The 25,138-nt window shown below is 47.9% G+C and overlaps 1 protein-coding gene across 2 annotated transcripts in view; it reads right to left on the reverse strand.

The window, feature by feature from the left end:
* Positions 1–25,138, reverse strand: part of LOC126530661 (uncharacterized) — a 158,551-nt gene that overhangs the window by 123,747 nt on the left and 9,666 nt on the right. Inside the window, exon 1 of one of the 2 annotated variants that reach the window (XM_072287977.1) lies at positions 20,553–20,749. The exons of the other annotated variant lie outside the window; for it this stretch is intronic. Within the exon in view, the coding sequence (XP_072144078.1) occupies positions 20,553–20,645 (93 nt within the window). The 5' untranslated portion in view covers positions 20,646–20,749. Of the gene's footprint in view, positions 1–20,552; positions 20,750–25,138 lie in introns of those variants that run through there. 2 annotated transcript variants of the gene reach the window in all.

Genomic DNA, 25,138 nt, shown 5'->3' on the forward strand with positions numbered 1-25,138 from the left:
CGGTGCCTTTGGATAGGAATAAGCCCACATTGTTGCCGGACGCTTCATGTTTGTTTTGCACGTGCTAACAATCAGTGGCTCCCATTCATCCCATTCCTCTAATTTTTTTATGACTACAGCCTTCACAATTGTCACGCAATGCTCCTGCCAAGGATGATTAAATGCGTGCGACTCCGCTATTACCGGCGAGAATCGGAGTGGCACCCTGTCGCGAGTGACGTCACAGCCAGGATGCCGCTCGCTGCGGCTTCCTCGGGTGCCGTGTGCGCTCGTTCCTCCTGTGCATGTCTGAAGTACTGGTGGCTCGAGCCGTACTTATTGAAGGATATATCGGCTTCTTTCCGCTGTCATGCCTGAATCGCATTTTATTGAAAATCGCAGAGCCGAGAGAATTTGCGCCTTGCATATCGCAAGCTATGTAGCACAGATTTTGCAATGCATGTTCGCGCCGTGTCTTCCCATAAGTTTTGCTTAAATAGAACGTTTGCAAATTCAACTTGCGAAGTTATGTACGATGTTCTGTTAAACACTTAAAATTGCCCTAGTACTTAGCCATGAGATATATTACATTTTACGTAGAAGAAACCTTGTTATATATTGTCATTACTTTAAGTCCGTGTTAGGACAATGCCCAGCGAAGCTTTCATCATGATTCCTAATTACATTGGTGAGTCTTTATTGTCAAATATCGCCAATTTATCAATGCCTAAAAGGAATTGTTAGGCGCGTTTTGTATGGAAAATATTTCCTACTATACTTTCACCATTCTCTGAAACAGGCACAGAGAAAATGCTCATTGCTGTTAACACGATGGCGTGTAATGTATAGTATGTATATACTTCACGAATACCATAACAACCGCCTAAACGTTTCGTAGTTAAGATCGAGAACCAATCAATAGGCGCTATGCTTATCCTACTAGCCTGGGCTTCATAGCGGCCTTCAGTAGCCTTTATCGACAATATGGCCTACTCCTCACGCAAACAAACCAAGCGACTGTCGTTATGGCGAGGAATGTATAGTTCTGGAAACCAATCCGTTCACTTCAACTTCGGATTGAAACAATGAGGCAGTTTCTTGGAGCGCCAATTGCAGTGCCTAAAGTATTCTTCAGGCGACACAGCGCAGCTTAGGCTGCCTTGATAATGAAGATTCAAACACCTTCCTCACCACCATTCGATCCGAGGGTGTTTGATTATGCAAACTGAGAACTACGTAAAGGAAAATATCGCATACCTATTAAAAAAGGACACCACAAGCTTCACATGAATTCACTTGATTTGTGACCTCCACCAGGGAGTAATTATATACTCAACGCTACTAATGAATGCGGCATCGGCTTCTTTCTGGCTGTAGCAGCACGCTCAAGAAGGCACATTTCACTCAAAGATTTGGGCCGAGCAGCATGTGTCGGTTAGCGAAAAAGATCCGTTATGTCTTCTCCTCAAGTAAAAATTACCAATAAGTTCTTCAAGTGAAATGAACGTGTAGGACGAAAATGGGAACAAATAATGGTACAGTTCGTTCCGTATGCTGAAAGCAGCCGCAAGCCTCAATTTTCTTTACTTCAAGTTACCACCACCTAAAATTAGCGATGAAGAACAGCCTAATCTTCAGAAGCAGTTGAATAAGCACGTTGTTCTGCTAGAACCAAAAGTGTAGTCTTAAGTTCTCGTGTTACTGCAGAGCGTTACTGTGAAGAAATGCAAAAATTTTGTTTGTACCATGAACTACTCGCCGTGAGCAAACATGTTTTTGCGGATTAAAATCAAGGCAAATGTTATCGAAGTCATATAGCCAGCGTTTGTGAGATGCTTGTTGCCTCACGGTAGTTATGATATTATAAGTTGATTGCAATGTGTGTTTTTCGCGCTTATGCTTTTATTCTTTACTTGAGCTACCAACACAAAGTGTTAATCCGCGAATTAAGAGCTAGGAATGGGCTGGTCTGAACTTTCTCGGCTGGCACTTTAGCCTTACCTTGTATAAATATAACGTCGTCTAGGAAATAACCTATTTAAATAAATTTTCGCAAACGAAGACGTGGTAAAAATATATTTGAGGCGGCCGTCATAGGTTTGCAAGCATATGGAACTTCAACGAAAAACGTAATCGCTTTAGAAGGCACCAGGACGCCGCACGAACTGCAGCAGACGACAGGCGTTAGTCCGTGCCCTGACGTCACGCGCACAGCGTTCGCACCGCCCATGTAGGTTGTTCTTGGGGCTAATTACGGCTACGGCACCATTTCTGAAAATTGTCGCGGCTACGTGTTAGTTTCCAAGCTCGTGCGCAACTGCAACACTGCAACTAAATTCCGACCACTGGGTGTTTTAGGGGCCCTTCAAGAGCGGTGCTGTATGAAGTACGCTTTTTTTTTTTGTTCCTAATCACGTAATCCTTTATTTAAACCTTCCTGATTCTCAAATTATGGCTGATTTGCTCATTTTTTTAGGAAAAAGCTTAGTGTAAATCTACCTGTGAACGACAAAGGTGACGGAAAATGTTTTCATATCGTAAACGTAAATTTCAGCGGTTAAATTCTCACAGCTTTTCGTTCGTAAGTGCTGTTTTTTATTGACTGATAGCCTTTGCTAGTAATACGTCCCACATCGCTATTGGCTGGCATGAACGCATTTAGCGTAAGGATTTTTTGTGAATGCGGGTCCAGATTTCTCATGCTAAAAGCACATGCTACCTTGGCTGTTCGAAAAAAGTTTTGAATTTTTCTTAAGCCCAAATAAATATGGTTATATTGATATTGTTATTTTTGTTTAATTTCAGCACTAACCAACTGGTGCTTTTGCGCAATGGGGGTTTGCGGTATCACCCGGCTGTCAAGCCCTTGAAGGGATCCTGGAACAATTTTCTAAATGGTCCTATATTGGCCAAATTATTAAATTAAGTGGTCTCAGGAATTTCACGCCGCCAGAACTGATCGAATCATTCAACTATGATTCAAGTTATTGCTCCTATGCCCGGCTTTCTCTCGTTTTGTCTACAGCAACACGCTGCAAGCTAAACAGTGTAGAAGTCGTGCAGAAAAGCCGCACCCGAATGATGATTGTCGCCTCCGCGATGCATTTATGGGTGGATGAATGATATGAGCGTCCCCTCTGAAAAAGGCAGGTGGGTGGCGCCATCAAGCTATTGTTATTATTTAGCCGAATGCCCTTGCTATGGTTAAAACACATACACACCAAGAATTACTAGCATCAAGCTTTCTGAACCACCATTGGGGATTTTGTTGTTGTACACCTCCGGTTATTTGTGGTCTCCCTAGTTTTCTGCCACCAAACTTCCAATAGTCCTTACTAATCACTACTGTGGACATCATTAGTCGGGTTATACGTGGCGGTGCAGGTAGAAACTGGTTGAGTCGCGAATGTAGACTCCATAAGTACTGTGCGGCCGCTGGCGGAGTGCCTTGCTGGGTGCCGAAAAACTGGCGTGGAACGCGGCTTGCTGACCCATGGAGCTTCTGGATGCGCTGACTTCGATGTCATCCTTGACTGTTGCTCTAAGCACCAGTAGCATTAGAGGTAGTATTTCCGCCCAGTGCTGTATGTTGAGCGTGGGATCAATGATGCCTTCCGTTGTCGGTGGAGACGATTCACCATGTCGTTGCTTTGTGGGTGGCAAGCCATTGTGTTATGAAGGCACGTGCCCGAGCAGCCTCGCCAGGGCAGAAAAAAGCGAGCTTTGTAATTGTCGGCCTCGGTCAGTAGTTATGCGCAAAGGGCAACGCCTACGTAGCAACAAATGCTTCCGCCTCTGTTTCGACCATGATGTCTAGTAGAGGCGTCGCCTCAGGCCACCTTGATTACCGGTCGACAAGCGGGAAGAGGAGCGCAAAACCTTGGCAGAGGCCCCACCAAGTATAAATAGACGTGATCGAAATGGCTCTTTGGTGGTCAAAACGGCCGCACCACTAGACGCGTGTGGTGGGTCGCTCTAACGGCTGGACAGGCTTGGCGGTTACTTTCCCCGCTTCGAACATCTTTGTATATCTCCGGTCAGGCAAAGCGGTCTGTCATAGGCCTCTGTGTCGCTCCGATGCCGGGATAGCTTAGCCCGTGCAGGGAAGCGAGTACTGGCTGCCGAAACAGATGGCACACGAACGGGCAACGTGGTATCTGCGATGGGTCGCACGTGACAAACTTTGTTGTGTAGAAAAGCGGCACCTCAGAAATATGAAGCGACAAGCCTTCTTCTCTCAACTGGTGCAGCTCGGGGTTCTTTTGCTGCGAGATGGCTAGAGCTTCGAAATCCAGAGCGTCATCAGGTACAGTGCCGATCTTCGACAGTGCGTAAGCTGCCTAATTTTCGGATATCGCGGATGTCCGTAGAAAATTCGTAGATAGAGGAAAGTGGCCGAAGCTCGCGATCTGAGTGTCAAGAACTGTGTTTCTTTGAAATGGAGGTTAAAGGCTTCTTGTCGGTGAGAATCTAAAAGCTACAGCTTTCAAGAGAAAAGGGAAATGCTTGACAGCGCAATGGGTGGCCAACATTTCCCTTCTTGAGGTGCTGTAGCGAGGTTCTGTAGGTTTGAGGCGCTATGAGAAACCCAGTGGACCCCAGTTTGTGCCATCGTGCTGTTGCAGTGCTGCACGCAGTTACGTGATCGATGCGTCTACCATAAGGTGAATGGGCGCGCCGGGCAAAGGATGAACCAGAAATACTGAAGTCTCTAAGCACGTTTTGGTTTCATGGAAGGAGTTCTGTGCTCCGAGGACCATGGTAGGCAGGCGTTATTTTTTTTTTCGTGACGCTGTTGGTGGGTAAGCGGCTGAAGAAATTGCGCATAGCATGGTAAAAAGCGCTGTGAAAATGTATGAGCCCAGAAACTCGCGCAAGTTTCGTAAGGATGTTAAGGAGTGGAAGTCCTCGATTGCCCGCTCGTGATTACTGTCGCTTAATGCCTTCGAGTGAAATGAGATGCCTAAGGAAATCCAGGGCTTCGACTCCTAAAATGCCTTTCGAGCTTTAGGAACAGGCCATGTTCATTGAGCCGCTTAAATAGACGGTGAAGGTGCTCTTTGTTCTCTTCTTCAGTGCGTCTTGCAATGATAATGTCGTCGAGGTTGAAGAAAATGAACAGGAGTCCGCTCGTCACTTCGTTCATAAACCTTTGAAAAGTTTGCGCTCCATTCTTGAAACAATAAGCCATAAGGGCAAACTCAAAACGGCCAAATGGAGTAGTGATTGCTATATTCGGATTGTCGCTGGATTCGACATGAATTTGGTCGTACACACTGATCATTCGATTTTGCTGTATATTTGTTTTATATGTTTAAATATGTTTATGTACGTATATGTTTATATGCTGCATATGTGCAATTCATGTATGTGTTGTATATACAGCGCCAGGGTCATATATGTGGGGAAGGGGATATTGATGCGCAGTAGTCAAGGCATTTTAAGCTCGGTAATAACCACAAGGCCACCAATCGCGTTGTCCTGCTTTAGAACCAGATAGAGAGGTGAAGACCAATTGCTGAAGGAAGTATGAGTAACGCCGAGCTGAAGCATGCGCTCGAACTCATGGCGGGCAACTTAGAATGTCTGTCCGGCGGACCTGCATGGCTGGGCGACGACATGTGGGCCGGTAGTGATGCATATGACGCGTCACCTTGTGCTTCACAGGTAGCACATCATTTCGGGGCTTCCTGAGTTGCGGGTACTCAGCAAGTATCTTGTTGCGACCGGCGAAAACTGGGGTGGTAAGGTTGGACAGCCGGCCAAGTACGATGTCACGTAATCATTTAGGCACCAAGGGCGAACACTAAGTTTATGGCTAAGTTTAAATGGCTCTGGAAGTCCGCTCCTAGTATTGCAAAGTTCGCATCAGTGATCACATACAACCACCTGTCCAAGTGCCGAAACACGACGTCTAGTGTTATTGACCAGAGCCCACACGATTCGATGGCAGTGTTCTTCACTGTGTAGAGCGTGGGTGTGGACTCTGCGCTTTGGTGACCTGCGGTCGTGGCGGGAACGATAGACAGCTCGGCTTCCGCGTCCACGACGAGGTGAGGGCTGGTGAAGCCGTCGAATACTAAGGCCGAGTGCCGATGCTGCATGCCTCTGTTAGCAACTGGCCGTTGCGTTTCCCGTCCACAAACAGCGCTGGGTGCAGCGACCTGCTTGTTCGCGAAAGTGACGATGATACCAGCGCAACTGCCGCGGCGAGTGTCTAGGTTCACTGCGAGACAGTGAAGGTGAATGGCTGCGCCGCAGTTGGTCCCCAGTGTTGCCAAACGTCTTCGGCTTCTCCAGTGCACTAGTAAGGCTGCTTTGGTTGACTGCTTTCTCCAGGTGCGAGAGTCGGTCTCCTTTCTCTGAGACTCTCGCAGCAGTGATAGGTAACTCTGCCGTAGACGAGCAGTCACATGTGTGGTCAGCGAGTGTAGCTAGACGATTGAGACTCGTTTCATCAGAACCCGCCGCTACCATGCACAGGTGCAGACTGCGGAAAGCGTTGCAAGAATAGCTCGTGCAAAATTGGAAGGTGGCTCCGCTTTGTGAAGTGTTCACCCAATGATTGACGCAAGTGGTGCAGGAGTTCTGACAGTCTTTGGTCGCCCAGTTCTTCGGAAAGGATCTGTTGGAGCCTACTCGGTCGCGATGGCTTCAAGCGCTGGAGGACCGTAGGTCTCAGGTCATCGCGAGCTGTGACCGAAAGCGTATCAGCTAGCAAGTCGTCTATGGCAACGGCGATGTCGGATGGTTGCGCTGCGACAATGTGCAGGATATTTGCTTTCAGTGAATTGATGTGCTGGAGTTGAAAACAACCATCTACCCGTATAAACCAAACTCTGGGATTTTTCAGCCAGAAGCTTGGCACCTGAAGCGATGCGGCGATGACAGGAGACGTAATCGTGACGTTGTCTCTTTCAGAAGGAGTAGGAGCAGCGTTGTCCATGGCTAGTGTTCGAAAACAAAACGTACATATCCTGGTTCACCACCAGGTTAGAGCTCGGTTTTGTGGAGGGAAGCAATACATGTTTTATAGCTTGAAAATGGAGAGTCGACTGGCTTTATTCAAAAGTAAAAGCAGGCTTGCCGAGTGGCAGTGGTGGCGCCCCAATCGGGCAGCCGCTCTTCTGTTCCAAGAAAGAGCAGGGGCGATGTCGCCCACGGCGAGTCAACCTGGTTTTCCGGGGCAAGGGGCAATCACCCCCACGGCGAGGACAACGAAGTGACGGGCGGTCGCTACACACTCCTTGGTGTAACAGGTGCTGGGGTATTGTATATATACCGGGACAAGGACCGTTCGTGCAGGGCCCTTCCGACGTAAAGACTAAAAATGCAGATGAACTTCAGCATGTGATAGGACAACTTTTAACAGTTTATGCAGTGTACTGTGACTGATTCGAGCACAGCAAGTGTGCCAGAGACTTTTTTAGTGTACAAAGAAAGCGCTAACGGGCCACAAGTACGACAATCGACATTGGCACGCCACACGAAGGATACTGCGAGGTATGTTAAGCAGTCCCGGGCAATTTGGATCATTTCTGCGCACAAGAAAGATGATTTCTCTCGGCACAGCGTACAGAATTTCAATCTATAACATCGGTGAGCGTCAATGCAGCGCGCAAACGAAGTGGCAGGCGAAGACGGGAAAATAATATATGTAATTTTACCGGATGGATAGATGTATATCATGTGCGTCCCCTTTGAAAGAGCTTGGTGAGTTGCGCCACCAAGCTCTTGCTATTATAATGCCTAATGTTATACCTAGGTTAAAGAAGAAAAAGAAACACGATGAAGTCCCACAACCAAATTTTCTGACCCTCTTTTGTGAACTTAGCTATTGTACGTCTCCGTTTTTCTCGTTTCCATACTTTTTCTCCACCAATCTTCCAATCGCATCTTACTAATCTCTATTGCGAACATGTTTACTTTTCCCCTGCTCCTGTTGAACCCGATGGCTTGAAGGAGGCCAGTGGTGCCTAAATCGACCACTGGGCAGATGTCTTCACATTCTAATAAAACGTGCTCCATCGTATCTCGGGCTCTACCGAAGGAAGCACATGCTTCTTCCTTCTATTATCCGCTTTATAGGTGCGTTTTCCAAGGCATCATGATCTCAATTCAAAAATTAATGAGCAACCCTTTGAGTTATCATAAATTGTTTCTTTCCTGATTTCGTGTTTTTCTCTTATGTAGTTACTCAGGACATGTTTCTTTCCAATTGCCGCCACCCAGGAGAAAATTTCAGCCTCTCTGACTTTGCGTTTGACGTTCTTTGTTGCTGTGTTACTCATCCTACAGACCACATACCTGCTGGTAAGCTTCCTAGTTCTTTTCCTTCACTGTGAATCAATGTTTCCCCTGTACAAATACCTCAGCACTCTCCCATCCCATATACTTTTTTTCCATATTCCTCAGTCATGCTTCATAATTAATTTTACTCTGAGCTTCCCTCACTTAGTAAAGCAATAAACGGGGCTAGTTGGTGGCCGTTCATGATTATATTGCGCTTAGTGTTACAAAGACGAACGATAGCGACAGCGCGCTCTACGTACGTCCACGTGCTGTCCCTATCGTTCGCCTGCGTAACGCTGAGCGCAATATAATCATGAATTTCCCTCACTAAAATCTAGTCCAGCCCATATCAGCCACCACAACTTCATTTGTAGTCTTCCCTTGAGAGGCGTCCCACTGACCTTGGGTTCACATGGAGTCCTGGTTGTAACCCTGATTTCAAACAAACAACCGCATTTCCAAAAGTAAGTCCTGGAATCACTACACCTTTCCACATACCCTGAACCACCTCGGATGCATGGATGGATGGATGTTATGAAACGTCCCCTTTGGAACGGGGCGGGGGGATGCGCTACCAAGCTCTTGCTATTGTACTGCCTAATGTGCTACGCAAGTTAAAATAGAAAAAAGAAACGAAAGAAAACCCTATGAATACCCACAACCACACATTCTGGCCCCCTTTTGAGAACATTGCTTTTGCTCGTCTCCGTTCTTTTTTCGTTTCCCTACTTTCCTTCCACCAATCTTCCAATCGCCTCTTACTAATCTCTATTGTGCACATGTTTACTTTTCCCCTATCTCGGTCCCTTATGTTCGGCGAGAGCAGGCGAAAAGTAGACATGTCCGCAATACAGATTAGTGAGAGGTGATAGGAAGATTGGTGGAGGAAAAGTAGTGAAACGAAAAAAAAACGGAGACCTGCAAAAGCTAAGTTCACAATAAGGGGTCCGAAAATTTAATTGTCGGACATCATCGTGTTTTTTATTTTATTATTGTTTATTCTTTAACCTAGGTGGGGCTTCAATTAGTAAAAGCAAGGCGCAGAAGACCAGGACCAGACCAGGACCGGCGTCGGCGCCGGTCCTGTCGTTTGGGTTCTTCTTCAGTCCTGGTCTTCTGCGCCTTGCCGTTACTAATTCAAGCATGAACCAACTAGCCTATGCAAGAGGTTTACTAGGTAGGACATTAGGCAGTAGAACTGGCAGAGCTTGGGGGCGCAACTCACCACCCTCTTCCAAAGGGGACGCTCATAAGATACATCTATCAACCGGTAAAATTACAGATATTATTTTCCCGTCTTCGGCTGCCACTGCGTCTGCGCGCTGCACTGACGCCGGTCGATGTTATAGTTTAACATTCTGTACACTGTGCCGAGCGAAATCGTACTTTTTGTGTGCAGAACTTTTCGAAATCGGCTGGGACCGCTTAACATAGTTCGCGCTATCCTTCGTGTGGCGCGCCCACGTCGACTGTAGTACTTATGGCCGTTAGCGCTTTCCTTGTCCTGGTGGCCGGCTCTGCATGCTACCATGCTTTCGTTAATTGTATGGATGGTGACGGAGTAGTGTGACACCATGCATGTACATACCCACATATGGGCAGTGAATCTAGCCATAGTATACCTGCTGCATTTAATGCAGGTTGTATATTTATTACCCAAATTGAATAATATTAGCTGATTCGGGTTACTGCTATGGTAGCGCTCGGCTTGCAGAAATTAATGGTAAAGTTGTTGAAACGTCAGAATGGCAGAGGTATTCAAAGCAAATCTATGTATATATATATATATATATATATATTCTGAACCATGGCACATTTTACATTTACAGTTATTTTTGCCATTCTGACGTTTGGAAAACTTTACCATTAATTTCTGCAAGCACAGTCTGACTATAGCAGTAACCTAAATCATGTAATATTATTGAATTGGGGTAATAAAATTATGGGGTTTTACGTGCCAAAACCACTTTCTGATTATGAGGCAGGCCGTAGTGGAGGACTCCGGAAATTTCGACCACCGGGGATTCTTTAACGTGCACCCACATATTATACGCCTATTAGATGCTTAGACGACTATCTACTTTTCTTAATTATGTAGCTCACAGTTAAGGTGTAAATATTATTACAATATTATAGGGAGGTATTTGCCTTGAAGCGGGCGAGTATTGGCCTGGCTCTCTGGTTCCAGTGTAAATAGCCTATTTCGTCTGTGTCTGTCTACACGTAACATTCCGGTGGAGGTTATCGATCCCCGTCCTCACCACGGAACTCCGAAGTGGTCGGTACATCAAGCTTGTCACCATGCGTCCCGGTGACCAGACCTCCCCTGTAACGGCTTCGGCTAGTCCCAACGCTCCAATCGTCACGCTGGCCCAACATCGCGACCCTGGTGTGTTCTGTGGCCTGGAGGGACAGGACGTTGACGACTGGATCAAGCTCTATAAACACGCCACTGCTATTAACAAGTGGGACCCAACGCTTATGCTCGCCAATGTCATCTTTTATCTCGGCGGCACCCCACGCGTGTGGCACCAGACGCATGACGACGAGATAACCATTTGCGACAGTTTCAAAGAAGAGCACAGGAAACTGTTCTGCGACTCTTGGCCGCAAGATTGCCGCCAGAAATGCTCTTGGGTCTCGTGTGGAGAGATGTACAGAGCCGTACGTTTCATACGTCCTCTACGTCATGGCTCTTTGCCGCAAAGCTGACGATACTATGTCTGAAGCAGATAAAGTGTCAGATGTTCGAAAAGGCATCGCCGACGACGCTTCCAATTTGCTTGACTTCGGCAACGTCTTGACAATCGACACGAGCATTAAAGAATAGCTTTGCCTTGAACAAGCTAGGAGCCGCCGTATCACACACCACATCACGCGGCTACCCAACACTGCTGCTACGTCGACATGCGAGGGTCGACCGCGTAAGCTACCACCTGTGACGACGTAACCCGTATTGTTCGCTGCGAACTCGAGGACGCCATTTCACCAGCTTTCTCAGCGACGCCTCACGATCCACCAGCAACCAAGATTGCGATGATTCAGGCCGTCGTCAGACAGGAATAGGAGAACATGGGTCTGAACTGCGTGTGTTCAACGTCTCAACCCAGCGTTCCCCAGTTCTCTATCTGCCCTCCTCGTCCACGGCAGTCCTTCTTTGCCACATCTCGCCGCAACCCGTGCGAATGGCGTACCCCTGATGACAGACCGATCTCCTTCCACTGCTGTCGCATCAGCTACGTCACTCGTCACTACCGCAACCGATGGCCACCACCTCCTCGGGCATACGCCGCCACTTATTCCCGCACCTTTGGACCTTCTGTTCCCTATGCCACCCGCCATAAACCCACGGCCGCTGATGCCCCTCTTCCGAACCTTGGCTACAACAGCTCGCCCACACCTCGACGCCATCAGTCTCGTTAGCCCCAACCCCGCGGATTCTCTTCGCCGCCTATCGCCTCCCGGATCCAGCCGGAAAACTAGGCACTGCAGCTTCTGGAGGTGAAGCTCCTTTGTCGACCCTGCCCTCAAATACCTGCTCACGTTACCTACAAACCAACACCTTCTTGACGTTGACGTTGACGGCTATCCTGTCACTGTACTCATCGATACAGGCGCACATCTTAGTATTATGAGTGCTGCCTTCCGATGACGACTGGAAAACTTCCTCCCACAGCGTCGGCACGCGTCGTCCGCGGTGCGGATGGGTGGTACTGTGCCTATCGTAGGCATGTGTACGGCGCGTGTCAGCATCGCCGGCCGCCACACTCCTGGCCTCTTCACCGTGATTCCTCATTGCCCCCACGACGTGATTCTCGGCGTCGACTTTCCCTCGTCGCATTCTGCACTCATTACCTGCTCTGCCAGTACCCTTCGCCTTGATTTGCCGCTTCTCGCAGAACTTTCTGACGCACGCAAGTGTCGCTTACGCCCCACGGGCTTTCTTCGCCTGCCGACAAAGTCAATAGCCTTTATTGCACTGATGTCTTCCCCACCAGTTCCTGATGGCGATTACCTTGCCACTCTTGTGCCCGACATTCCACTACATTATGACGTCACCGTGTCTCACACTATACTTACTATTACTGCGAACTGCCTTCGCATACCTATCTTTAACTTTGGATTGGCAAAGCGAATTCTACCGCAAAATATTTGCCTTGCCAACACTGATTGTCTGGGCGAACATCATGTGGAAGCGTTACCAACCGATGGTTCTTCCGAGCTTCGCAGGCCCCTCGCGCCAGCTTCGGGTGCCGATCCCAACATAAAGAAAATGGTCGCGATGGACCAATCCTCTGCGGCGGCTGAAGACCTTTACCAAGTATTATTGTCCCACCGAGACATTTTGGACTTCGCCGATCGCCCTTTAGGCCAGACGCTCGCGGTCAAGCACCGGAATCTTACTGGCGATGCTACGCGTATCCAGTTTCTGCACCTGAACGCCGAGAAATTCAAAGTGAAGTGAGCAGAATGCTAGATAAAACATCATTCAGCCCTCCTCGAGTCCCTGGCCGTCGCCTGTGGTGTTGCTTAAGAAGAAGGACTTTTGTGTAGACTACCGTCATCTGAACAACATTAATAAGAAGAATGCCTACCCACTCCCACGTATAGACGATGCCCTTGACTGCCTCAATGGTTCCAGCTGTTTCTCTTCTGTTGATCATCGTTCTGGATACTGGCCGATCGCTGTTGATGAGATGGACAGAAAAAAAACCGCGTTCATCACCCCTGATGGCCCATACCAAATTAAAGTAATGCCGTTTAGATTATGAAACGCCCCTGCCACCTTTGAGCGTATGATGGAATCATTGCTCCAAGGTTTCAAATGGTCCACATGCCTCTGCTACTCCGAAGACGTCATCGTCTTCTCGCCAACGTTGGACACTCACCTTGAGCGTCTAACAACTATGCTTGGTGTATTTCAAAAGGCGATAGCTGCATGTTAACTCGTCCAAATGTCATTTTGGCCACCGTCAAATTACTCTTCTGGGCCATCTCGTTAACGCTTCTGAAGTGCAGCCTGATCCCGACAAAACTGCCGCTCTCTATAGACTTTCCGGTTCCTAGGACAGCCGCAGACATCCGAAGTTTTGTTTCACTATGATCATACTTTCGTCGTCGTTTTGTTATATATTTTGCTAGAATTGCTAGACCCCTCGCTACTATCTTCAAGAAAGCCGTACAATTCTTGTGGGGCACTTCAGAAGCCGCCGCCTTCTCTCGTCTCGTCACTCTTCTAACCTCACCACCCATTCTCGCCCACTTCGACCCTGACGCTCCTACAGAATTGCGTGCAGATTCCATCGTTCATGGCGTAGGTGCCACCTTAGCCCAGCGTCCGCGTGGCCAGGTCGGGTTATTGCTTATGCGAGCCGCCTCCTTGCATCATAGGAGCGCAACTATTCCATTACGGAACGAGAATGCCTTGCTGTTGTCTGGGCGGTTGCGAAGTTGCGTCCTTACCTTTAAGGTCACCCTTTATCCGTAGTCACTGACCATCGTGCTCTCTGTTGGCGCTCGTCGCTAAAAAATCCTACAGGACGGCTTGGTCGATGGGCTTTGAGGCTACAAGAATTTTCGTATTCCGTGGTTTACAAGTCTGGCCGCATGCACCAAGGCGCTGACAGCTTGTCGCGTTACCCTGTTGACGACCCTGACTCCTCCAATAGTACCAGTGCTGCTTGTGTATTCTCTGTGTCGCAGCTGCTTCATTTCGCCGACGAGCAACGTCGTGACGCCTACATCAGAGCACTCATCGACCGTTTTCAACACTCTGCGGCCGATGCCACTCGACGCCTCTTCGTCCTCCGCAACGCTACTCTGTACCGTCGTAACCTTCATCCGGACGGCTCTGAGTTCCTACGTGTCATTCCTAAACACCTCCGCTCAACCCTTCTAGAAGAGCTTCACGACGCACCAATGGCAGGATACCTCGGCGTATATCCAACCTATGACCGTGTACGTCGCCATTTTTTCTGGCCCAGCCTTGCTTGTTTTGTATGTCGTTACGTCGCCGCTTGCGAACTTTGCCAACGACGCTAGAAGGCTTCCCAGCTCCCCTCCGGTTACCTTCAGCTGCTCGACATCCCTGCCCAGCCCGTCAATCGCGTCGGCTTAGACCTTCTCGGCCCATTTCTGGAATCTACATCTGGAAAGAAGTGGGTTGCACTCGCGGCTGACAACGCGACCCGCTACGCCGTAACGCGCGCTCTTCCGACCAGTTGCGCAACTGATGTTGCGGACTTCCTCCTGCATGATATAATTTTGATTCACGGTGCCGCGCGTTAATTGCTAACAGGCCGTGGCCATACGCTCTTACCCAAAGTCATTGACGACATCATGCGTGCCTGCTCAATACAACAGAAATTAACCACCTCCTACCACCCACAAACGAACGGCCTCACTGAGCGTTTGAACCACACCCTTACAGACATGCTATCCAAATACGTTTCAGACGACCACCGTGACTGGGACTAGGCTCAACCTTACGTTACATTTGCGTATAACTGTTCCCGTCTCGAAACTGCTGGCTTTTCGCCTTTTTACCTCTTGTATGGCCGTGAACCGACGCTACCACTGGACACTGTGCTTCCGTCCACCACAGCTTCAACTAGCGCTTACGCCCGGGATGCTATAGCCATGCTGACCATGCTCGCCAAATTGCGCGCACTCGTCTACAAATCTCTCAAGGCAAACAAAAGCAACGCTACGACCCCCGTCACCGTGATGTCTATTTTGTGCCCGGCACCTTCGTGTTGCTTTCGTCACCATCGCGTAAAGTTGGGCTTTGTGAAAAGCTGCTTTCCTGCTACACAGGCCCATATCGCGTGCTTCGCCAAGTAACGGATGTCACCTACGAAATCGCTCTAGCCACACCCACTACGTCCTCCGCTGTGACAACCAGTCACCCGTCTCAAACCCTACAATTCTCCACGCGCCTTGGATATTTAACAGCACCGGGAGGGTGCTTTTGCCGCCGGGGGGTAGCATTACGATGTCATCGAGCGATGCTCAAGATACGAGCCGCTGCGAGAACGACGACGCAGTGGGGAAGTGGGTTTGTGCCCTTGGCGCGGGCGAGTGTCGGCCTGGCGATGTGGCTCCAGTGTAAATAGCCGGTATATAGCCTCTTTTGTCTGTTCTTCCACACGTAACAATATATATATATATATATATATGTATGTATATATATATATATATATATATATATATATATATATATATATATATGCAACCACACACTGGGCACGCACGCACATTATATAGGCAAGTCCGCATGCTCTCTGTATGGTGTCTGTAGACAATGTACATAATAGGTGTACAGGAAGGACGAGTTTAAAGCGAGGTGACTGGGTTGACTGGTGGGTGACTGAGAGGTCAAGGTCATTTTCGTAAGGATGATGCAAAAGCATCAAACCGTCTATTCAGCTTGGAAGCCGTTTTGTATAGCAGGGAAACGACACCTAAATTCTAATCGGCTGCGATGCCACGTCACATGCGCGTCTTGACGTAACAAAGTCGGCGAATCGAAGCATCCGCTGCCTATTGAGGCAGCGGATGCTCACTTTGCAAGCTATCGCCAACATTCCTACCATGCGTCCGTAATCGCTATACAGAAATTAATGTATAAGAGAGTAAATTCGGAAGAAGCAATGATGGTGGTATTCGGTTTCGAAACTAAGACATAAAACTAAGCTGAGTGTCTTACCTACTGGCCTAACCCACAACTCCTAGATAGGAGGCCTCTCTACTCTGCTTGGTGATACCATGCTACTCAGCCCAAAATTTCTATTGGCAAACCCGATGTGAAGAAAACGATGGCTTCAATATCACGCGGCTTACTCTGGCGTGTCCCCGTTAATTTCTATGGCAGTGGGGCAATATCGCATGACGTCACGCATCGGAATTCACCGGCTGTGTGTTATCTAGGAGGCGTTGTCCAAGCGTCTGAACGCGGTCGCTTGGCCGCAAGGTGTTGGTAACCCAAAGGACCGCTGAGTGGCGTTAAAATGCACATTAATGTTTTCGCATTCACGACTCAAAGGAATGGCTTCAGTGTGCTGGGATTTCAAGATATAAATAATTTCACATGAGCTGTCCGCGCGCATTTGTTTGGACATGGGTAGGTCAACATTAGAGAAATAATGGGCAATAAATCGTTGCCTATCTTTTTGTGATCTCAATCCTGTTTCGTTATGATCTAAAGAACAACCATTTTAGTTATGTGTAAACTCACATGCTTGGCATGAATAGCTGCTGCTTTGCCTACTTATGAACTGAATGACGCCATGTTAGGCACAAAGCAATTAGAAGTAGCTTGGCGTTCTGCATATAATGTTGTAGCGCGAAAAGCTCCATCTTTTGATAGAAGCTGTTGGAGCAACTTTATTTATTTATTTATTTATTTATTTATTTATTTATTTATTTATTTATTTATTTTTATAGCGAATGCATTATATGTCCGAATAAGCGAAAAGACGGCGTTGTAGTCGCCAGCGTGGGGGAATGTTGGAACAAAAAATGGCCGACGGCAAAGCATACAACAACATAAAGAATTCTCGACTTGACGTGAAATTTCTCGGAGGTTTCTGTAAACAAAGTAAATAAATTCCTTTCAAAAGAATACCACGTAAATTCCGGTCTGGGTGGCCATGGCGGCTCCACGGTTATATTTGACTAAATGTGTGCCTGGTGGGTTCGCCATTGCGCACGTAATATCGCAACCACCTGGCCGACCAAGCGTGTGGCCTTGTGCGCGCGTCGTTGGATAGCTGAGCCGATACGTAGCAAGTGGCACAATGCCAAGGGTGTATAAGAAAGCGTACAAAGTAAAAAGCATTAGTGTCCAATTGAATGCCGCTGTACGGTCCTTCGCGTTAAGAACTCCTCGAGGGCAATCTAGTGCGTTGCCATGCTTGGCGCGCGGTTCGTTTATCCCATCCGAGGCGTGGTTGAAACGCAGAAGCGTGTTTGCGTTGACAAGAAATGCGCAAGAAAAAAATCATTTCACCAAAAGGGACTATAATGCTTTCACATTCCCTCACTTAAGCGGTCTTAAGTGTCTTCGCCGAATTTTATATTTATGTGCTTAGTTGTTTCAGGGTCGTAAACAATATTGCAGAGGGGAATGCTACCAGATAAATAGATTAAGCATAAAACCATGTCTTTCCTGCTTACACCATATTAGCTGCTACAGAAATGCCGGAATAAATTATTAAGGCAATAAGGAATGTTATGTCGAATAAAATTCCAAACTTTGCACAGTAATTTATGCAATGAACATATCAACCTCTAAAACATTGCCGTTATGGCACTCACAAACAACCCACTATCTTCAATTTCAGATATTTGGAAGGGAACTGGTAGTAAAAGTCAGCCCTTAGACATTTATTGCGCAGCATGCTCGTTTAGGACAAAATTTTTATCTATTTCCTGGGCCCTGTTTAGGCTAATTTACTGATCCCCATTCGAACGGTACAATATGATTCAATCATTTTTACACTCTATAATAATAGCTGAGCCGCGAGACTCACATTAGTCAGAAAATACCCCCCCATGCGCTCTTTTGGATCTCATCGCCAAATAACTTGAGCTAAGTTCCTTTCGTAAATTTCGCCGGCTTCCCGAGCGGCGGAAACTACTCATAGATACGTATTCGTAATTTTAGTATATGCATGAGCTTAAAGATCCCCTCACCACACCACACAATAAATTGTGGTTATACGTGGGAAGTTGCTATGTACCCTCAAGGGAGCGTGCTACCGCAATAATTTTTGTTGAAATAGGTGCATTAATAGCCGAGATAGAAGTATTTAAGTGCCGCCAAACCATTATTTGTGAGGCTGAGTGTCACAGCTAGACACTCTATCGACTCGCCCCGTCTAACCTCCGCAAGCAAGATTCCTTCCCTGCGTTCTCCCGCACCGGACCTCGAGGATCTCGTGACGCACACGTCACGGACGGTGTCTTCTTTCTACTTGCAGCAAATCTGTATGCAGCTGCCCTGCGGCGGTGGACGATGTCCGTCCTTCTACGCGTCTCATCGACGCAAAAAAATGTTCCTCTCCAGTTTCTCGCGACTGCTCTGCGCCTCTCAATCTAAAGTAGGGTACCTTGGGAAAAATTATACTGAAATTTTCCGCTACGAGGACTGTATTATTACTCCGAGTTTTATTTACTTGTCACAATTAGTTTACAGTGAGTTTGTAAACTGTACAGAGTTCCCGTGTGCTATCAATACATGGTCGTTTACGGAGAGAGTATGGTTGCAGAAAATGGCTGTGAGCCTTGTTTTATCGAAACTATTCCGAAACAAATTATATGCCTTTTAAATGCTTAGAAGGCTATAGCATTACTCCCACTTTCATCTGCTTTTCTTAACTACGTAGTTCATAGTTAAGCCGTAAATATTGTGGAGTTGCAGCCTGCTGTCGATACATGGGCTTCTACGGGAGCGAAACGGACACCTCCATGTTTGTCCACTAGAATGAAACTGTAGTCCTTCCAAGTTTCATTCAGCTAATTAACTTGGAAGCGCGCACAATCGCAAAATATAAACAAATGTGTTTCGTTTCGGGAACTCCTATGACTGCGGCTCGGTCAACGCATAGCATCGGTTGCGTTGAGGCTCGGTTTAACGGCCACCTGGGTCCTATACACACGGTTGCAGTGGGCGCTGTGTGTTCTGGTTACGTCATAGTCGCCGAGGCGACCTCACATTAATTGTTAAATCAATTAATTTATTATTGATAAATAATAATAATAATAATAATAATAATAATATAATAATATTAATAATAATAATAATAATAATAATAATAATAATAATAATAATAATAATAATAATAATATAATATTATTAATTATTAATAATAATAATAATAATAACACAGCCTATATACTGCGTAGCTTGAGGTAAAAGACACCACAGCTCCACTGCTCGTTCCACGTCATCGAGTGGAAGAGCTGATAATTTTTTTTTCTCGGTACATTGCTGCGCGGCGCTCTTCCGATGGCGGTCGGGTGCGCCAGCTGTTTCGTTTTTCTTGTTTCGCGCAGCGAGAATCCTGACTTGCTGTATGAGTGAGTGGTGCACGAAAACTGAGGGAAACACGAGCGGACGACAGATCATCATCGCGCGCTGGAAGACGGCAGAAAGTGAAATAGTTTCGTTCTCTGCACGTGCGACTACACGACGTGGGAACATGCACACGAAACGGAAGCACATATCTGTTGCAGCGGCAAAATGTAAAACAAGAACACGAAGGCATTGACCTTGTACGTTTTATTTTATCTATAAGCTTTATTTATTCTATTGAAACGACAGTTTTACCCGCCATGTTTGTTTAGTGGCTATGGCGCTGGGCTGCTGAGCACGAGGTTGCGGGATCGAATCCTGGCCACGGCGGCCGCATTTCGATGGGGACGAAGTGCGAAAACACCCATGTACTTATATTTAGCTGCGCGTTAAATTACCCCAGGAGGTCCAAATTTCCAGAGTCCCCCACTAGGGCACTGTCACGTAATCAGAAAATGGTTTTGGCACGCAAAACCCCATTATTTAATATTAAGCGACAGCTTTAGCAAATAAATGTTGTTGCGTTGAATACTTTTCGAAGTCACCTATCATTGAGAGTGACGTCACATCACGGCGATGTGCGTAGCGCATTCGCGAGATTCACGTCACTCTGCTGCTGAGACCACGGCGCCCGTGAGGAGAACGACAAACGGCGTTTGGTTGGAAATGTGAGTTGCTTTCTCGGCGCGTGACGAGTTAATACTTACCAGGCACGATGGTTAGCACGCGTTTATGCACGGCGCTCGTTAGCTAAAAAACGGCCAGACCTGGTGAGCGGTTCTTCAAGGTCGAAGAGATGCGATTGGCTTGCTGTATCTATTGTAAGAATTCAAGTTTGTGAAACATCGCAGCAATAATAACAATTTGTAGTTATAACTACTTGAAATAACCTGCATATAATTTAGCTCCCACTTGGCAAATTAGAAATAAGCTACACTTTCTTGCACTCCGAAATTTGCCAGTTTCCACTGTAATGTCGGTTTACGCTGATGGCATGATGAGTAAATATATCGGTACAATCTCACATTCTCATGGAGTAGGTGCGAATATGTGCCACTGCATGTAGTGTGCATAACATTGTGTGCGTAATACAAATACTGCACACAGTTATGCGTATTATCATGTATAGTATCCAAAGGTTGCCAGATTTTACAGCTTCCTTTCATTTTTCAGGCACAATAATCAAGCGCGACGTTGTACTCACCGGATAGATTATGTGGATGCCATTATTGTTCATTATTTTGTGGCGCAATTCATAATGATGAGGTTTCAAAGGTGTGTGCGGTGACATGTCCATTTCTGTGGCCTGTCGTTTGGTTGCAGGGACGTATTCGTAGATCGTCTGCAAGCGGGTACGCTGCTTTACTGCGCAGACGGTGGAAGCCTTCTAGAAGCTTCGTGTATTGTGTGGGCGGCCACTCCCGGCCTGAAGTTACGACTGATTCTAGGCCCATCAATATGCGTTTGACAATACAATGCACGAAACGTTAGCGACGCAATGTCCGAAAGGAAATACTTATCATAAAAGGAAGCCGTAAATATGTCGAAACGCGACTGTTGTTTCTGTGGCTGTGCTTCATTTCGTGGAGCTATGGGATTTTCGAAGAAAAAAAAAAGGACCAGACCTCTCAGGACCAGGACCAGACCTGGACCAGACCTCTATAATCCTGGCAGTCCAGAGGGCTGGCGAGAGGGCCGTCAGGTTTTACCTGGTGGTCCTCGAGTGGGCCTAGCCAGGTGACGTTAAGTTTCATCGCGTCTATGGTGGACCAAACAAAGTTGTTTCACTCACTCCCTCTCCAATTTCTCGCGAATGCTCTGTACCTCTCGATCTAATGAAGATGCCTTGAGAAAAATTATAGTGAAATCTGCCTTTAGGACGACTGTATCATTACACCGAGTTTCATCTACTTGTCACAATTATAGTTCACTGAGGTTGTAAACTATACAGATTTCCCGTCTGCTGTCAATACACGGTCTTTTGCGGAGAGTATCGTTACACAAAACCCCTGTGAGCCTTGTTTTATCGAAACGATCCGGAAACAAATTATACGCCGATTAGATGCTTAGACGGCTATAACATATTACTCCCAGTTTCATCTACATTTTAAATTAGCTAGTTCACAGTTAAGCTGTAAATATTATTACAATATTATAGGGAAATGCTTGACATGGCGTGGGCGAGTGTCGGCCTGGCTGTCTGGTTCCAGTGTAAATAGCCTGCAAATAGCCTATTTCGTCTGTGTCTTTCTACACGTAACATTCTGGTGGAGGCTATCGATCCCCGACCTCACCACGGAACTCCAAAGTGGCCGGTACATCGAGCTTGTCACCATGTGTCCCGGTGACCAGACCTCCCCTGTAACGGCTTCGACTTGTCCAACTGCTCCAATCGCCACGCTTGCCCCACATCACGACCATGGTGTGTTCTGTGGCCTGGAGGGACAGGGCGTTGACGACTGGATCAAGCGCTATGAACACGCCAGTGCCAATAACAGGTGGGACCCAACGATTATGCTCGCCAATGTCATCTTCTATCTCGGCGGCACCCCACGCGTGTGGCACCAGACGCATGATAACGAGATATCCAGTTGGGACAGTTTCAAAGAAGAGCTACGGGTACTGTTCGGCGACCCCCTTGGCCGCAAAGTTGCCGCAAGAAAGGCTCTTGCGCCTAGCGTTCAGAGATGTACACAGCCGTACGTTTCATACGTCCTCGACGTCTTGGCTCTTTGCCTCAAAGCTGACGGTGCTATGTCTGAAACAGATAAAGTGTCAGATGTTCTAAAAGGCATCGCCGAAGACGTTTTCAATTTGCTTGATTTCGGCAAAGTCTCAAATTTCGACACGACAAATAAAGAATGCCGTTGCTTTGAACAAGCTAAAAGCCGCCGTATCACACACCACATCACGCGGCTACGCAACACTGCTGCTACGTCGACATGCGAGGGTCGACCGCGTCAGACTACCACCTATGACGACGAAACCCGTATTGTTCGCTGCGAACTCGAGGCCCATATTTCGCCAGCTTTCTCAGCGACGCCTCCCGATCCACCAGCAACTAAGATTGCGGTGATTCAGCCCGTCCTCAGACAGGAATATGAGAACATGGGTCTGAACTCCGTCTGTTCAACGTCTCAACCCAGCGTTCCCCAGTTCTCTAGCTGCCCTCCTCGTCCCCGGCAGTCCTTCTTTGCCACATCTCGCCGCAACCCGTGCGAATGGCGTACCCCTGATGACAGACCGATCTGCTTCCACTGCTGTCGCATCGGCCACGTCGCTCGTCACTACCGCAACCGATGGCCACCACCTCCTCGTGCACTTATTCCCGCGCCTTTGGACCTTCTGTTCCCTATGCCACCCGCCATAAACCCACCGCCGCTGATGCCCCTGCTTCGAACCTTCGCTACAACCACTTGCCCTCACCTCAACGCCATCAGTCTCGTTCGCCCCAACCCCACAGTTTCTCTTCGCCGCCAATTGCCTCCCCGAGCCAGCCGATAAACTAGGCACTGCTGCTTCTGGACGTGAAGCTGCGTGGTCGCCCTGCCCTAAATCCTCTGCTGAAGTTACCTACAAACCAACACCTTCTTGTCGTTGACGTTGGCGGCTATCCTGTCACTGCACTCATCGATACAGGCGCACATCTTACTATTATGAGTGCTGCCTTCCGACGACGATTGGAAACGCTCCTCCACCAACGTCAGCAGGCGTCGTCCGCGGTGTGGATGGGCGGTACTGTGCCTATCGTAGGCATGTGTACGGCACGTTACAGCATCGCCGGCCGCCACACTCCTGGCCTCTTCACCGTGATTGCTCATTGCCCCCACGACCTGATTCTCCGCCTCGACTTTCCCTCGTCGCATTCTGCACTTATTACCTGCTCTGCCAGTACCCTTCGCCTTGATTTGCCGCCTCTCGCAGAACCTTCTGACGCACCCAAGTACCGCTTACGCTCCACGGGCTTTCTTCGCCTGCCGACAAAGTCAATAGCCTTTATTGAACTGATGTCTTCCCCACCAGTTCCTGATGGCGATTACCTTGCCACTCTTGTGCCCGACATTCCACTACATTATGACGTCACTGTCGGTCACACTATACTTACTATTACTGCGAACTGCCTTCGCATATCTATCTTTAACTTTGGATTGGCAAAGCGAATTCTACCGCAAAATATTTGCCCTGCCAACACTGATTGTCTGGGCGAACAATATGTGGCAGCGTTACCAACCGATGGTTCTTCCGAGCTTCGCAGGCACCTCGCGCCAGCTTCGGGTGCCGATCCCAACATAAAGAAAACCGTTGCTATGGACCTGTCCTCTGCGCCAGCTGAAGACCTTTGCCAAGTATTATTGTCCTAGCGAGACATTTTGGACTTCGCCGATCGCCCTTTAGGCCGGGCGCTCGCGGTCAAGCACCGGAATCTTACTGGCGATGCTACGCGTATCCAGATTCTGCACCTGAACGCCGAGAAATTCAAAGTGAAGTGAGCAGAATGCTAGATAAAAACATCATTGAGCCCTCTTCAAGTCCCTGGCCGTCGCCTGTGGTGTTGCTTAAGAAGAAGGACTTCTGTGTAGACTACCGTCATCTGAACAACATTAATAAGAAGGATGCCTACCCACTCCCACGTATAGACGATGCCCTTGGCTGCCTCAATGGTTCCGGCTGTTTCTCTTCTGTTGATCATCGTTCTGGATACTGGCCGATTGCTGTTGACGAGATGGACAGAAACAAAACCGCGTTCATCACCCCTGATGGCCCATACCAAATAAAAGTGATGCCGTTTAGATTATGAAACGCCCCTGCCACCTTTGAGCCTATGATGAATCATTGCTCCAAGGTTTCAAATGTTCCACATGCCTCTGCTACTCCGACGACGTCATCGTCTTCTCGCCAACGTTGGACACTCACCTTGAGCGTCTAACAAGTATGCTTGGTGTATTTCGAAAGGCGATAGCTGCATGTTAACTCGTCCAAATGTCATTTTGGCCACCGTCAAATTACTCTTCTGGGCCATCTCGTTGACGCTTCTGAAGTGCAGCCTGATCGCGACAAAACTGCCGCTCTCCGAGACTTTCCGGTTCCCAGGACATCCGCAGACATCCGAAGTTTTGTATCACTATGATCATACTTTATGTTACATATTTTGCGACAATTGCTAGACCCCTCACTACTATCTTGAAGAAAGCCGTACAATTCTTGTGGGGCACTTCAGAAGCCGCCGCCTTCTCTCGGCTCGTCCCTCTTCTAACCTCACCACTCATTCTCGCCCACTTCGACCCTGATGCTCCTACAGAATTGCGTACAGATGCCACCGGTCATGGCATAGGTGCCGCCTTAGCCCAGCGTCAGCGTGGTCAGGATGGCGTTATTGCTTATGCGAGCCGCCTCCTAGCACCATGGGAGCGCAACTATTCCATTACGGAACGAGAATGCCTTGCTGTTGTCTGGGTGCTTGCGAAGTTGCGTCCTTACCTATAAGGTCGCCCTTTATCCGTAGTCACTGACCATCATGCTCTCTGTTGGCGCTCGTCGCTAAAGGATCCTACAAGACGGCTTGGTCGATGGGCTTTGAGGCTACAGGAATTATCATATTCCGCGGTCTACAACTCTGGCCGCCTGCACCAAGACGACCGTTTTCAACACTCTGCGGTCGATGCCACTCGATCCCTCTTCGTCCTCCGCGACGGTACTCTGTGCCGTCGTAACCTTCATCTGCACGGCTCTGAGTTCCTACTTGTAATACCTAAACACCTCCACTCAACCGTTCTAGAAGAGCTTCACGGC

The sequence above is a fragment of the Dermacentor andersoni genome, chromosome 4 (assembly GCF_023375885.2).
Source record: "Dermacentor andersoni chromosome 4, qqDerAnde1_hic_scaffold, whole genome shotgun sequence".
NCBI classification, from domain to species: domain Eukaryota; kingdom Metazoa; phylum Arthropoda; class Arachnida; order Ixodida; family Ixodidae; genus Dermacentor; species Dermacentor andersoni.